The sequence below is a fragment of the Mustela lutreola genome, chromosome 10 (assembly GCF_030435805.1).
Source record: "Mustela lutreola isolate mMusLut2 chromosome 10, mMusLut2.pri, whole genome shotgun sequence".
Classification (NCBI taxonomy): Eukaryota; Metazoa; Chordata; class Mammalia; order Carnivora; family Mustelidae; genus Mustela; species Mustela lutreola.
Window position 1 is genome coordinate 52,750,998 of NC_081299.1, and position 14,663 is coordinate 52,765,660.

A 14,663-nucleotide genomic window follows, 5' to 3' on the forward strand; every position below is an offset into this window, starting at 1 on the left:
CCCACCCCCAGGTGTGATAGTAAGTTTGGCCCTTGGTGGGTGTTGACGTGAGCAAGGTGGATCAGATGTGTTTCCCAGGGCTGTTTCGTGTGTTATTCCATCAGGCACCTTCCAGGATAGATCAGATGTTGTATCAACTGGATGACGATTGTCAGAAATGCAATAAGAAATTGACCACACTCATCAAGATATAGAGACACTACATGAATTATGTTAATTTTTAGTCAGTGTTCTCATGGTACTGAGCAAGTTTTGAAGATCACATTGTATAAAAATATGGTCTGGGAAGCAGATGGGAGTGACCTAGGTTCCAAAAACGTTAAAATCTATTAAGCTAAGATGTTCACCAGAAAACTGTGAACTTCAAGTTATAGGAATGGAGGTCTTACAGGTTGCTAATCCCTTTTTCAAAATGGGATCTGTTGGGGCATCTGGGTGGCTCAGTGGGTTAAGCTTCTACCTTTGGCTTAGGTCATGATCTCAGGGTCCTGGGATCAAGACCTGCATAGGGCTGTCTGCTCAGCAGGGAGCCTGCCGCGCGGGCCCCCCCCCCCCCCCCCCGCCTACTTGTGATATTTGTCTGCCAAATAAATAAATAAAGTCTAAAAAAAGGAGGGGGGGATCTGTCTTAGGATTCAGAATCCTGGTACCCCTTAATAAAAACACACTGCCAGTGAGGTCTTGCGCAGAATCCAATAATCAGATGCATTAAATAATATATCTGCATCAGAACTAATGAACATGCACATTAAGTGGTTTAATAAAGGCTAGAAGTACACATCAGTTGGAGTTAGGATTTATAGCCTAATAAATTCAGATCATGTCCTATTTTGGTAGCAAATGTCTTAGGTGAAATTTGGATTTTTAGAGCCTTTTGAATTTTGGAGAGAAAAGTAAGGGACAGTTGATCTTCATTATGTTTGGGTATTAGCTCCTAACAGAAGTGTTTTTGTTGTTGTTTTGTTTTTATTTTTTAATTTTTTTACTTAGATTTTATTTATTTGACAGAAACACAGTGAAAGAGGGAACACAAGCAGAGGGAGTGGCAGAGAGAGAAGCAGGCTGCCTGCTAAGCAGGGAGCCCGATGTGGGGCTCCATCCCAGGACCCCGGGATCATGACCTGAGGTGAAGGCAGAGGCTTAACGACTGAGCCACCCAGGTGCCCCGTTGTTTTGTTTTTAAATATGTGTCAGGCAGCTGTGTGGCAAATTCTCATGAGATAATAGAGTTAGGAGCACCGGGTCTGGGTTCCAATTCCAGCCTCGCCAAGTGATGCTGGGTAAGATCCTTAACTTCCCAGGGTAGTAGTTTTTCATCTTTGGAGCTGCAGTGATTTCCATATAAAGATGGACTAGGATATGTGCACAAAGGTACAGTATGTGCGTGGCGTGAGCCACTCAACAAATCTGCTTGCTTTCTCTGCTGTGTGGTGGAGATAATAGTGCATGTCACGAAGGTGTTTTAGGAGACATTTAAAAGAAAAGCAAAACACGCTGAGAATAATGTCTGCCCATAGTAAGCATTCATTACACAGCAGCCAGTATCCTTGGCCTTAGCACTATTACTAGAAATATGGACTTTTCCTGTCAGAGTCATTTTTCTTTAAAGGTTTATTTGAGGGGGGAGGGGCAAAGGGAGAGGGATAAAGAACCTTAAGCAGGCTCTGCTCTGAGTACACAGCCCAGCCAGAAGCAGGACTCAAGATCACGACCTGAGCTGAGTGGAAACTGAGAGTCAGCCCATTAACTGACTACGCCACCCAGGCACCCCTCAGCAGAGTCCTTTTTAGGAAGGAAAGGGAAAATTAACATCTGTTGGATGAATGAGTGGTGTCTTGTAAAATTATGATAATTCGTAATTAGAATTTTCCAGACTGTAATTCCATCCCGTTCTGTCACAGTCCTTCCCTCCTTCCCCACCCTCCTCCCTAGCATCTTATCTTTCCCCTTTTGCCCAGCACTTGGTAAACTTGGCGCTTGCCTTCCTCACCACAACCATGCAGGTGTGCTAGGCTATCCTGGAAGCTGTCCCAGATGCTGACAAGCCCTTGGCAGTGGGATAGAAAGGAAAAAGGGAAGTTTTGGCTGACATCTCCAGGTCTGACTCCTTACTCATCTGGAGAATTCCAGTGGTATCTTTAAACTTCTAGGGTAAATGAGGGGGACGCTGCTCTTTTTTTGTGTCTCTAACAGATACGTATCTTGGATCCTAATTTCTTTAGTATGTTATATATTAATCTCTTGTGACTGCTCAGGAATGGGTAGGGTTTGGTAAAGTCATAAGTCTGCAGGGATGTTTTAAATGCAGGCGATGTATGGAGGGGGTAGTTACCAGCTAGGCGGAGAGCAGTGGAAGAATGTGTATGCTTGTGTGTCATAGTTTGGACGAATGTCTTGGCACGGCTGTCCCATTTCCTGACATGTAAGAACTGGATCTTAAGGCCGCACATATTTGGCAAGCCCTATTATGTTACCCTCCCAAGGGAGTGCTTGGGTAATGAAGGTGATAGATAATATTGAGTAGGTACTGGTGGGATCAGGGACACGAGAGAATAAGGAAAGAATCCCTTTTAAAGACCTTTATTGCATTAGATTTTAGTGTCTGTAAACAATTACAGCATTCAGGGAGTGCAGGATTTAAATGAGAAACACAACTTTGTCAGATTATACCACTTGGATAAAATGGCATGGGCTCCGGAAATCTATAATTAAATGTATTTTTGAAAATGAAAAATACAGTGGAACATCTGGTTTATTTCACTGCAGAAGTGCCTGGTATTTGCTTATATAAGTGTGATTGACTTTGGCTGATACATGGATTTCTCGGTGTAAAATAACAGAATTTTAATAAAATTCTTTTCTGATTGATTCTGTTTGTGTTGTAAACAAATTATTCACACACACAATCTTCATTGGAAAATGGCTGTCTTGAGAAAATCTAATGTTTGTTCATTTTCTTTTTGTTCCAGCGGATATTCAACTCCTTTGTTTACACGGAGAAGATCTCAAATGGAGAAAGTGAAGTACAGCAGGTAAGAGGTTACTTAGTACTTGACCTTCTCTTTGTCCTGCTTTTGGATACAGCTGCGTTATCCTTCGCAGGCCATCTCTACGTGAAGTTTCTGTTGCTCTGTAGGGTTCATCTGTGTTGTATGCACAACGGTGACAACCTCGGACTTAAAGTTCTTAGTAGGCTGTTGAAATAATGGTTCTGTGGATATTTTTTGCTATTTGGGTTACACTTTGGGAGTATGATTTAATTCCTTTTTGTTGTTTTGAAAATTCCTGAACTGACCCCAATTTTAAAATATTAGAAATTATTTCATCTGATACTGGCAAGAAGTGCCCAGGCTTTGGAATCAGACCACCCCAGGTCAGATTCTTGTTTTTTTCACTTTTTCCATGACCCCCAGTAAGCAAGTCAGCCTTTTGGATCTGTTGTTTCAGGGCCTTAAGTAAGGTGAATACAGTATGTCCTTTATGAGATAGTGAGAGTTAAATGAAGTAATGTCAAGATGGTTGAGAACAAATAACATCCTTTGTGTGGAAGATCCTGGCATAGAAGCAGCTCAGTGGATATTGGCTTCTTTTGTTCTTTAATTTTTCTTTTCTCCTGTATTCTTCATTTGCTTCGTGGTCCTTCTCTCTCCTTTCAGTACTGTGTGGGGTCGAAAAGTTCTGAGGCCAGATTCTATTTACTTTATTTATAGTTGCCTTCAAATTGACTGCTTCCTAAATTAAAACATAGTGTTGGTGAACTTGGTCATAAATAATTGATCTGTGCTTAAAAAGAAGGGTGGTAAAGAGGATTCTGGGTTTTAATTTCAACTAATCCACCAACTTCATTACACTGTGTGGCCGTCAACTGGTAACTTGAAGCAAGGTTGGAAACTTAAGTAAAAAAAAGAACCAAGCTAAAAACCAGAGTGTAACAGAGTGCTTCCACAGAAAAAAAAAGATAACAGTGATAAAATACACAATAACTCCAGTTCCCTGAGATGGTGCCTTTACTTTATTCCTGGAAAACAGCTTGACTTGATCTGAACTTCAGAAGTGCTACACAAGAGGGAAAAGCTTTCCAAGTGTCATTAGAGTGAAGTTATTGATGGGATAGTTATTTATTTATAATAAATTACCGTGGTTTAATTTTGGAGTTCAGCATTTCCTGTGTGTAGACCTTAAAATGTTTTATTGGTTTCTGGAGGTTAAATTTAAAGGATGTAAGCACTTACGTGTGTACTCTTTTTCTTAGCTTCAGGTATTTTTAAAAAACTAATGACTTCACATTACAGTGAATATGATGTAGTTTGCTGTATCAAGTCTTTATCTTAATAATTCCTGTCTTATGTTTATTCCAGCAAACTGAGAAGTGCTTTTAAGGTCATGAAATTTAGAAGGGTTTTTATGTGAGGGAAGATTTCTACACAAAGTGTGTTGGAGGAAACTTTTTGGGAGACCAAAGGCCACTTGATAACATTTTAAAGAAACTGACCCAGGGAGATCAGCTTTGTTGCTCTCCTTGAAGGAACAGATACAAGTTCTTCTTCAGCTGTCTTCAGATGTGAAACTTACTTTGTTTTCTCAGACTGATACCATTGCTTTATTTAACAAGATGTGCACAAGTTTGGAAGCCTTTAATAATTTGTTAAAATTATAGCAACTGATTGCAGACATATGGAATGCTGGTGCTTATCACATTGATATTTTTTTTTTCCTTGAAATAACCTTGAAGGAAAAATATCCTTATTACAGATAAGCAAACTGAAGCTCCAAGAGATAAAATAAGTTACCTGTAGTCTCATGACTGTTACGTTAGCTACTTTTCAAAAGAAGTTAGACACCAAGTTTATATATGTGTGTGTGTGTGTGTGTGTGTGTGTGTGTGTGTTTAAGGGTTCATTTTTAAAATTTGTATATTCAATTCAAAACAGCAGCCTCTGCTAAGCTTTTTTTTTTTTGATCATTCAAATGAATTCTCACCCAGTTCTGTGCCCCACCCCCCATCTGATGGTCAAAAAATTCCCTTACATTGACCCAGAATGTACTTTGAACCTTCCTTCAATCTCTCCAGTCTGCCCTTTGGAAGAACCCTGAACAAATTGATCTTATGCCTCTTTTGCATCCAGTATGTGGAGATAATTATCATGTCATCATTATTATAAGAACCCTCATAATTGCTTATAAGATTCATTTGATAAGTCAAAATAGGCTAGTTATTGAAGGTGGAATATTGACCCCTATACTCCATTTTAGCTCAATCTTTAGTGGACCACTTTATGTTTTGGTATATTTTGTAGGATCTGCAATCCAGATTTGATTTTTCTGTCCATCACTCCTCCATTGGGATAATGAGAACTAGAACCTCATGGATTCTTACCCTCCCACCTTACTAATCGAATCTTATTGAGAGTTGGATCTGACTTGTGCATACTGTGTAAGTTGGCAGTAAATCTAGTGCGTTGTTAATATCTTCTGCTTAGGGGAGCAAAGTAATTAAAACTAATAAACATTTTGTGATTCTTGACTCTTACTACAAAACTCTCTATGGTATAGACTTTGCTTTGCTTTTTCTAATTATTTCTTTTAAATTAACCTTCTGAGTGTGGCTCTAAATGCCTAACAATGTGTTTTAAATCTTTAATTAGTTCAGTATCTGTAGTTTTGCTGCCAAAAATCTGTGGCAACAGCCTCAGGAAATAAAATCCCATGCACACATTCTTACGCGGGGCATTTCCCATAGACTCCATTTTTTAAAAAAAACTTTGAGAAATGAAGTTGTATGAGCACATAAAGCCATTATATGAAATTGAACCAGAATCAAGAAAAATGAATTTTTGATCCAGTGCCCCAAAGAAAGCCAAACATTGTCCATAAAACACAAAGCAATGAAGAAGAAACAAAAGGAGAAAGAGCCTCTTGGAGCACTTAATTGAATCACTAAAGAAACCAGAGGCACCTTGGACATGTGTCAAGAGTTTGGTCTAACTTTTTCACAAATGCTCTAGTAATTATTTAGGTTAATCATTTATTTAATGAGATAGCAAGTCTGTTTTCATCATGTACTATTTCATAAATTATTGATGGCAGTGGCTGATTTTAGAAGACTTCAGAATTCTTTTGGAATAGGCCATTAGGGTAAGAGCAACACCTGTGTGTGCAGTGTACCTGACCTTGGGCCAATATACCTGACCTTGGGCCAAGTACTTCTTTCTTAATCCTTTTTTTCTCTCTTCAGGATCCTATCCTTCAGCGTGTAAACGTGCTATTCTTCTGTCTTAAGCACAAACAAACCCTTGACCCTGCTTCCCTCTCCATGTACTGCCTCATTTTTTTTCTTTCCCTTTGAAGCACAAACCGTCACAAAGTATCCATACTCCTTTGGTCCAGTTCTCGCATTCTCTCCGAAACTTTCTCCAGCCCTACAAGTTCTACAGAACCGCTCTCTCCAAGGTCACCTGTGATGCCCATGTTGCTAAATCCAGGGTCCTCATTGTATTCGATTAACATCAGTATGAAGAGGTTTGATCCTTTCTGTTGTGTTGATAAACTTACCTGGCTTGAGCCTGCAGGACCCCACACTTGACTCCTTGCTGTTTCTTGGCATATTCCTGCATTTTAGGGCTTTGCACTGGTGCTGTTGAAATGTTCGTCCCCAAGGACCTTCACCTGCTTCAAGTCTTTCCTCAGAAGTCGCTTGCTGAAAGAGGTGTATTTTAAAATGCAGCCCACCCTACCTGCCAGAGTCCTGATTTTTCCTTTACATTGATCTACTACCTCCACACCTACCCCCCTGTTACTTATCACTTTGTGATTCTAGGGTATTTGCTTTATAAAACTGGTTTGGAAACATTTCCTTGTCCTTGACTTTTGAAAAGAGTATAGCGTTGGTGGTATCCTTCCACTGATGTTTGGTTGAATGCTGTCTGGACTTGGAGCATGCTTTGTGGGCAGGTTTTTGATCATCAGTTTCTTTAATAACTATAGGTCTTTGGGTTTTGTGGGTGGGGTTGAGGGGGGAGGTACAGATTTTTTCCTTAAATTTTCTGTCTTGTATCCATTTCAGTAAGAGGATTTTATTTCAAGAGATTTGTCCTTTTCATCTAAGTTGTCAAATTTATTGGCATAGAAGTGTTTATAGTATTTTGTTATCCTTTTAATAACTGTAGGCTAAAAGAAGAACATAAAAATCAATAAAACAAAATATTGGTTCTTTGGAGGGGGGGGGATACCTTGAATGGATAAATTAGACTGACAGAGAATGAGAGAGAACAAATGGTAAAGTAAATTGGTGGTGATGACCAAGTTTTTATAACTTGGCCTCATTAATTTTCTCCACTTTCTGTTTCACAGATTTAAGCTCTTTTTTATTTCTTTCCTTGTGTTGTAGGTTAGGTTTGGTCTTCTGCTTCTTAAATTGGAATTTTAGGTCATTGATTTTTTTTTTAACACCTTTCTGTTTTTCAGATAGTCATTTAACACTATAAACTGTCCTCTGCGCACTGCTTTTATCATCCCACAAAGTTTGAGATCATGGTTTTCTTATAGTTCAGTTTTTGAAATATTTTCTAATTTCTTTTTTGACCCAAGGATTACTTTATAGTGTGTGTAGTCCGATTTCCAAAACATTTGGGGTTTTCTTAGCTATTGTTACTAACTTCTAATTTAATTTCACTGTGGTCAAAGAACGTATTCTGTGATTTCAGTCTTTTTTAATTTGTTGAAACATGGGTTTTATGGCCCTGCATATGATTTACCTTGATGAATATACCATGTAAACTTGAATGTGTATTCTGTAGTTGCTGACTGTTAGGTTCTTCATATACCCATTAGATTAAGCAAGTTGATAATTCAGATTATTTGTTTGGGGGCTGATTTTTATTTTGTCTAATTCTGTCATTGCTAAGAGGATTGTTAATATCTGTATTGTTGGAGTTGTGCATTTTTTCCCTTTAATTCTGCTCATTTTTGCCTCCTATAGTTTGAGGTTTTATTATTGGGCTGGTATGCATTTAAAATTGTTTGGTCCTTCTGAGGAGTTGTTTTCAACATTATAAAATGTTCTTTATGTCTGGTTACAGTGGTCTTTTCTTGAAGCTTAAGCTGATACTAATATTGCCACTCCAGCCCTTCTATGCTTACTATTTGCACTAGGTCTTTTTATAAGCATTTACTTTCTGTGTCTCCCTTGGTAACGGTGTATCTTTTGTAGACCAAATAGAGTTGTGGCTTTTTTAACTGACAGTTTTGGTCTTTAATTGGGAGTATTTACTTTGATTGTTGGATTTGGGTCAACTATTTTCATTTTCCCCTCTTTTAGTTCCTCCCCCACCACCTCCTTTTGAATTTTTGATTTTTTTTTGAATTTCATATTAATCTGTCTTAGCTTTTTAAACTTGTATTTCTTTGCTTATTTTTAGGTTTATGCTCTATACACCCTCTAAAGTATACACCCTTAGCTTATTACAGTCTATTTGGAGCTTACTATTCTATCACTTCATAGAAAATCTAGAACCCTCATAACCTGGTAGGTCCATTTCCCACTACTGTCCTTCATATTAGAGTTCTACCTATTGTAAAATGCACAAGAGAATATTAAACTTTTCTTTAAATTGTCCTATGAATTCAGTAAGTTAATTAAAAGAAAAATGAATGTTGGATACTTACCATTCCCAATAAGCTTCATTTTTTTCCCTGAAGATAATCAACTGATAGTTTAAAAACCTCTTTAAAGATATTTTGGTGACAGAGTCTCTTTCTCATTATTCAAGTGCTCAGAAAAGATCTCTATTTGCCTTTACTCTTAAGATATTTTTGCTTGAGACTGAATTCTAGACTGATTTTTTTTTTTTTTAAATCCTTAAAGCATAAATGATGTTCCACTGTGTAGTGGAGTTCACTTCTGATGAGAAGGCCATAAAAGTTGTCACTGTCTTTAATATCATTGCCCACCCACCGCCCCTGGATTCTGTCACAGTTTTTCCCTCTATCTTTGGTTTTCAGCAATTTGACTATAATTGTCTAGACATATCAGTCTTTATATTTATCCTCCCTGGTGTGTGTTGAGCTTTCTGAATCTGTAAATATTTGGTCTTTATCAGATTTGGGGGCTTTTTGATCATTACTTGCTCAGATATTTTTCTGCTTTGTTCTCTTTTCTCCTGCTGGGACTTTGATTCCCTATATGCTACATCTTTTGATATTTTATAAGTTCCTGAGATAATGCCACCGCCTCCTTTTAAAAATTATTTTCCCCTCTGACCTCCTGATTAGATCATTTTTGTTGATCTATCTTTAAGTTTACTCCTAATGTCTCAACCTGCTGTTGAACTCCACAGTTAGACTTTTTTAAACTTCAGTATCCTATTTTTAAACTCCAGGATTTCCATTTGTCTCTTTCTATAGAGGATTTTTCTAAGATGTTCTTTTCAGTTATTGCAAGCATGTTTTCCTTTGTATCCTTGAGCATAGTTATGATAGCGGCTTTAGAATTCTGTGTGTGGGTTCCGTCATCTGCATATATTTGAACTTGATTTTTGTTGATTCTTTACTCTCAAAAATTGGTCACACTTTGGCTTTTATTCTTCTGTCAAAAAATAGGGATTGTACTCTGGAGACTGAAAAGCTTTGGGTTCTATTAGATTCCTGTGAGGAGAGTTGATTGTTGTAGCAGGCATTTAGGCTGTTGGATGCAAACTGCTAGTTTGCTCCTTCCTTACTTCCTTCCATAGATTTAATTAGTTAGTTAGTTAGTTAGTTAGAGAGACATATAGCGAGAGAGGGAACACAAGCAGGGGGAGTGGGAGAGGAAGAAGCAGGCTTCCCGCTGAGCAGGGAGCCTGATGTGGGGCTCAGTCCCAGGACTCTGGGATCATGACCTGAGCTGAAGGCAAATATTTAATGACTGAGCCACCCAGGTGCCTCTGCTAGTCTGTTTCTTGTGTTTCAAAACACTCTAGCATTTAAAATACATTCTGGTAGAAGTCTGTAGTTTTTCCTCAATTATTTTTGTGAATTTTTACTTGATACTGACGCTTCTTCCTGCAAGATTTAAAATTTGATGTTTTATTTCACCAATTCCATTCATTGGAGTACAGTAAAGGAGAAGCATATTGGTTTTATACAAACCTAATGCTTGCTAATACTCCAAATTATTCTCGTACCTATATAAATTCAAGTCCCCAGTCATGAGAAATTTGGAGCAGGTCAAAGCAATGGATTAGAATCCATCTAAAAAGAAGTATCTAGATCATGCATGAAATTCCATCCCTTTACTCGTAGAAGAAAAATACTTCGTAACAGAACAAACACAAAATAGTTATTTCTTCAAAGATACTCTGAATAGAGGTAGTCAGTCTTAGAGAGATGATACTTTATATGCTAAAATGTAAGTAATCGGTTCTAAGTAGTGTGGTGTTTCAGAAATTTAGAGTTGGGACCTCTGAGACCTTGGGTATAAGGCCAGAAAGGTTAGGAAACTACTCCTTGGGACAGGGGTTGCTTGCGATGGAGAACTAAAGAGCTTTGTCTTTTGATATGGAAAACTTGAGCTCCAAGCACTTTCTGTCATTTACATCTATTTGATTTTTGGCATGATACTTAACCTCTCAATGTCTGCATCCATTTTATTTATAAAATGGGTGTGACGGTCTGTGTTGCAAGATTGCTCCAAAAGTTACATGGCAGGCACAGACTAGACATTTTTGTATTTTGTGTTCTGCTTTCAGAATACAATAGAGTGGTAGAGAATGCATGTAAGAGTAGAGGGGTGAGAAGATTGCCATTCTTACTGTGTTATTTAATCCTCTTAGGTAAGGCCTGTAAGAAGAGAGCTGTAAATTTTAGAGAACTTCCAGGAGAGAACAATCACAGAAAGACCCTGGAAGGGACTAGTGGGAGCTTTAAGTAGAAGCTATGCTAGTTGAGAAATGAGAGACTAGACATGGGATTTATGCCAGCTTTGCATGTGTATTACTTCTGTATTTCTACTACCAGAAACTCTTCACTGTAAGAAAACCTGGTTCTGTTGTTGAGTTGTGCACTGCACCACAGGGAGAAAGGGACAATGGTAGACAAGAGGAGGCGTGGAAGTGCTGAGCACTCGGGAATCCTGTCTTTTTAATCCTGGCTCCCTGTGCCCAGTACTGGGTAGGCATTTAGTGAATATTTGTTGAAAAAAGTATCTAGAGATACTCTGCACCTCAATACTCATATTTCCAGAATGTGGATTTATTTTGGGTTGCCCTGCCAAGCATAATCTAGTGTGGTAGTAGCCTGAAGGCTCTCATTTTGTTTATAATTACCTAGTTAAGTATGTTCAAGGCTCAGACTTGTCCAGAGTAGAGGAATCCTGGAGGTGGTGTAGATGGATTCCATTCTTTGCCTCTAACCTTTCCTCCACCTGTCCCCTGGGGATTTATTTAAGCTGAGCCCTGGTTTAGTTCACCCACTTACCGAAATCTACACGTGGCTCTGTGTTTATTGTAAGTGTTCATGAAATTTTTGTTGAATGAGTGAACAAAAGGCACTGAATTTGTAGGAAGGTAAAAGAAATGCTGAAAGCTAGTAAAGCCACCCAGATGGAGAATTTTGTAATGAATCAGCCAAAGCTCAGAGCAAACAGATGATTGTTCTCTCAAACCAGAGTCCTGGCAAATTGAGCTCGTTGTTTAGGTTTCCTTGATTGGAAATGAATCTGAGTCTGTTTCAGGTCTTAACTGTTCTTGGTCTGACTTTCCAAAACAGAAATTCATTTTTATCTTAGAAACCCTTTTCCTGGCCTACTTATGCCTTGTTCCATAAAATGGGATGGTGGTCTCTCATTTTGGAAAAATAGTGCAAAAGAGAATGTGTTAGTTGTAATATTTATGTGGCTCTTTCTTAGTGTACCCATGTGTATTTTCTATTTTATCCTCTTCGTGACATCATAAAAAGTGCAGGTGTCCTTATCCCATTTTCCATATGAGAAAACTGTGTCAGAGTGATCATTATAAATGGTAAAGTGGCAAAGACCGAATTTTCCTAGTTTTGTGTTTTCTTCATTGTATTGGTTGTGATAGTGAGTCCAGGCTCACCTAAAAGGTTAGAGAACTGGGTTGAGTTCAGGTGAATTTAGATGTAGAGCCTCCATGACTATTTCCAAACTTGGGTTTCTTAGGTATGAGGGAGGTATAGCAGAGGTCGTTGTAGAATGTAAGGATGAAGTTCTCGCTTTTTTCCTCTCCCTTTCTTTCTCTAACAGTTCGCCTTACTTGTTTAATATATTACAGTTTATCATGGTTTTACTTTTTTGAAGTGGTCACTTTATAGAAGAGCTACAATTACAGTAACTCATTCTGCTTTTTTTAAAAAAAAATTACGCGGATTGAATTTGGATTTGTTTTAAAGGAAATGCAAAAATATTGTGAGGAAGTACTCCTTACAGTAGGGGAAAGGGAGAGGTAAGAAAATATTAAATGTTCTGGGGCGCCTGAGTGGCTTAGTGGGTTAAGCCTTTGCCTTCAGCTCAGGTCATGATCTCAGGGTCCTGGGATTGGGCCCTGCGTTGGGCTCTCTGCTCAGCGGGGAGCCACTTTCCCTCCTCTCTGCCTGCCTCTCTGCCTGCTTGTGATCTCTCTCTCTCTGTCAAATAAATAAATAAAATCTTAAAAAAAAGAAAATGTTAAATGTTCTTACAGCAGAAAAAAAACTTGTGGTAGGTCCTCTAGAGGTAGGTCCTCTAAAAATAAAGTTCTTAGTGCAGGAACCATGTAAGAATAATGCTGTAGTGCTTTATAGATCCTGGGATGGAATGGATAAACTAGAGTATGATCTCTTAGAAGGGAGATTCTGAGCATACCTCTGGTAAGGGATCAGCAGTTGATGAGTTCAGCAAACATTTGTTGAGGACTTACCATATACTTGGCATTGTAGAAAGAGAAACTAAAAGCTCATCCCAAGGGCATAGTTAAGTCACAGGAGACATGTGTTCATATATTTGGTGTATCTTGCTAATCTCTTGCAGGTGGATGCCCTAATGGGCGGAAATGCCCTCTTGAGGAAATACTGACTGCATTTATGAGACCAAACAGTGGTCTGACTAGACTATCAATCCCATCTAGTGTGGCGGTACTTCCAGTGCAAATTACGTATTTTTTCTAGAATTCTAATAGATGAGGGATGGTTGGGAGAACTGTTATGTACCTAGACATTGTTGCATTTAGGCAAAGATTATTTACTTGACATGCGAGTTTGTGTTCTTTTAACAAATGCTGCTTACTGTGAATTATCTCATTGAATTTATACTGCAAACCTGAGATACAGATACAGTTCCTCTTCCCGTTTTCGATTTGAGGAAATGGCAACTCAGCTATTAAGTAATTCCTCCAAGTCATTCTTGAATTAGATAATATGACCAAGACTTGATTCAGTGTGGTCTGATATTGCTTTTTATACTTTGTCCACTGCCGGTTTTCTATAGGTCTCCAATTTTTTAAAAAGGAATGTGTGGTTTATTCTTTCCTGAGAGTATTACACATCAACCAAAGTAAGAAAGGAATATGTCTAAACATTTTAAGTACTATGATAAATACTTAGCTGCTAAACAAGGAAAAGACTGACTTCAAATGCTCAGTTGACATGGGTGAAACACTGAATGGGGTGCCTTCTGGACTGTTAGTGACAAGCCTTTTAACTCTAATAAATCACAAGGATGTAACTTGAGCCTTATGAGGAAGAGCATTATATTACTAATGGATCTTCCTGTAGGAACAGAAACAATATATAAAAGTAAATGAAATCCTTGACTCTTTTTTTCTTTTTCACAATTCATCATTATTCCTTTATGAACATAACCCTGGGACAGTTATTATGTGTGCCATTATGGAATTTCTATTGGGCTTTTGGCTTTTTTTGTCGTTGTCCTTTGTAAATGAGTACCCCCAGATGAGAATTTCTAGCTAATGGAGTAAGTAAAAGACTGCAGCTGTTGGGTTAGTACTCAGGGTTAAAGTCTGAGTGCGCTTCCTTTCTGTGGCACGTGAGTAGAACTTGGTGGACTCTTTGGCATCCGTAGTGAGGAACTGTGGTTGGTGGAGCTGTTGTTAGTAGTTTTCCTGGAGAATGTAGCAAACCTTTTTTGGGGGATGGGGGGCACTACCTCTCAGAACTCCTGGGTTCTCTCCCAGGATGAAGCTCTGACAATAATCTGAGATACGGAATATTATCATTATTACTGATTAATGATCTGGAACTGCTCACCCAGCTTCTTGGGGGAGGGGGAGGGGAAGCAAGATGGCTACCTATCTCACTATTTAATAAGCAGCAGTTTGGAATTTGAACTATTTATCTTATTTATATTTTAAGGAAAAGATATGCAGCATATGTTCCATATGCTTGTTTATATTTGGAAGTTAAAATACGGTTGTATGCATGCATGAAAGATTTAATTCCTGTCCCAGAGGCTGGCTGATTTGAGGCGTTTGTGTATCGTATGTTAGCCAATGTATGTGCCTTGTGTCGAGATAAATAGAGATAATTCTCACACACACCCCCCTCTCCTGTGTACTCACACATTTTATATAATGTATTTCTTCGAACACATGAAGATGCAGTACCTACTGTTTACAGATAGGAATTCTGTGCACATATTTACAGTACTTACGACCCAATGTTGATGTTTGCATTTG

At 38.4% G+C, this 14,663-nt stretch overlaps 1 protein-coding gene across 1 annotated transcript in view; it reads left to right on the forward strand.

Moving 5' to 3' along the window:
* The window catches only part of CACHD1 (cache domain containing 1), a 204,804-nt gene that overhangs the window by 80,371 nt on the left and 109,770 nt on the right, over positions 1-14,663 (forward strand). Inside the window, exon 2 of the mRNA XM_059138128.1 lies at positions 2,970-3,032. Coding sequence (XP_058994111.1) covers positions 2,970-3,032 — 63 coding nt within the window. The remainder of the gene's footprint in view (positions 1-2,969; positions 3,033-14,663) is intronic.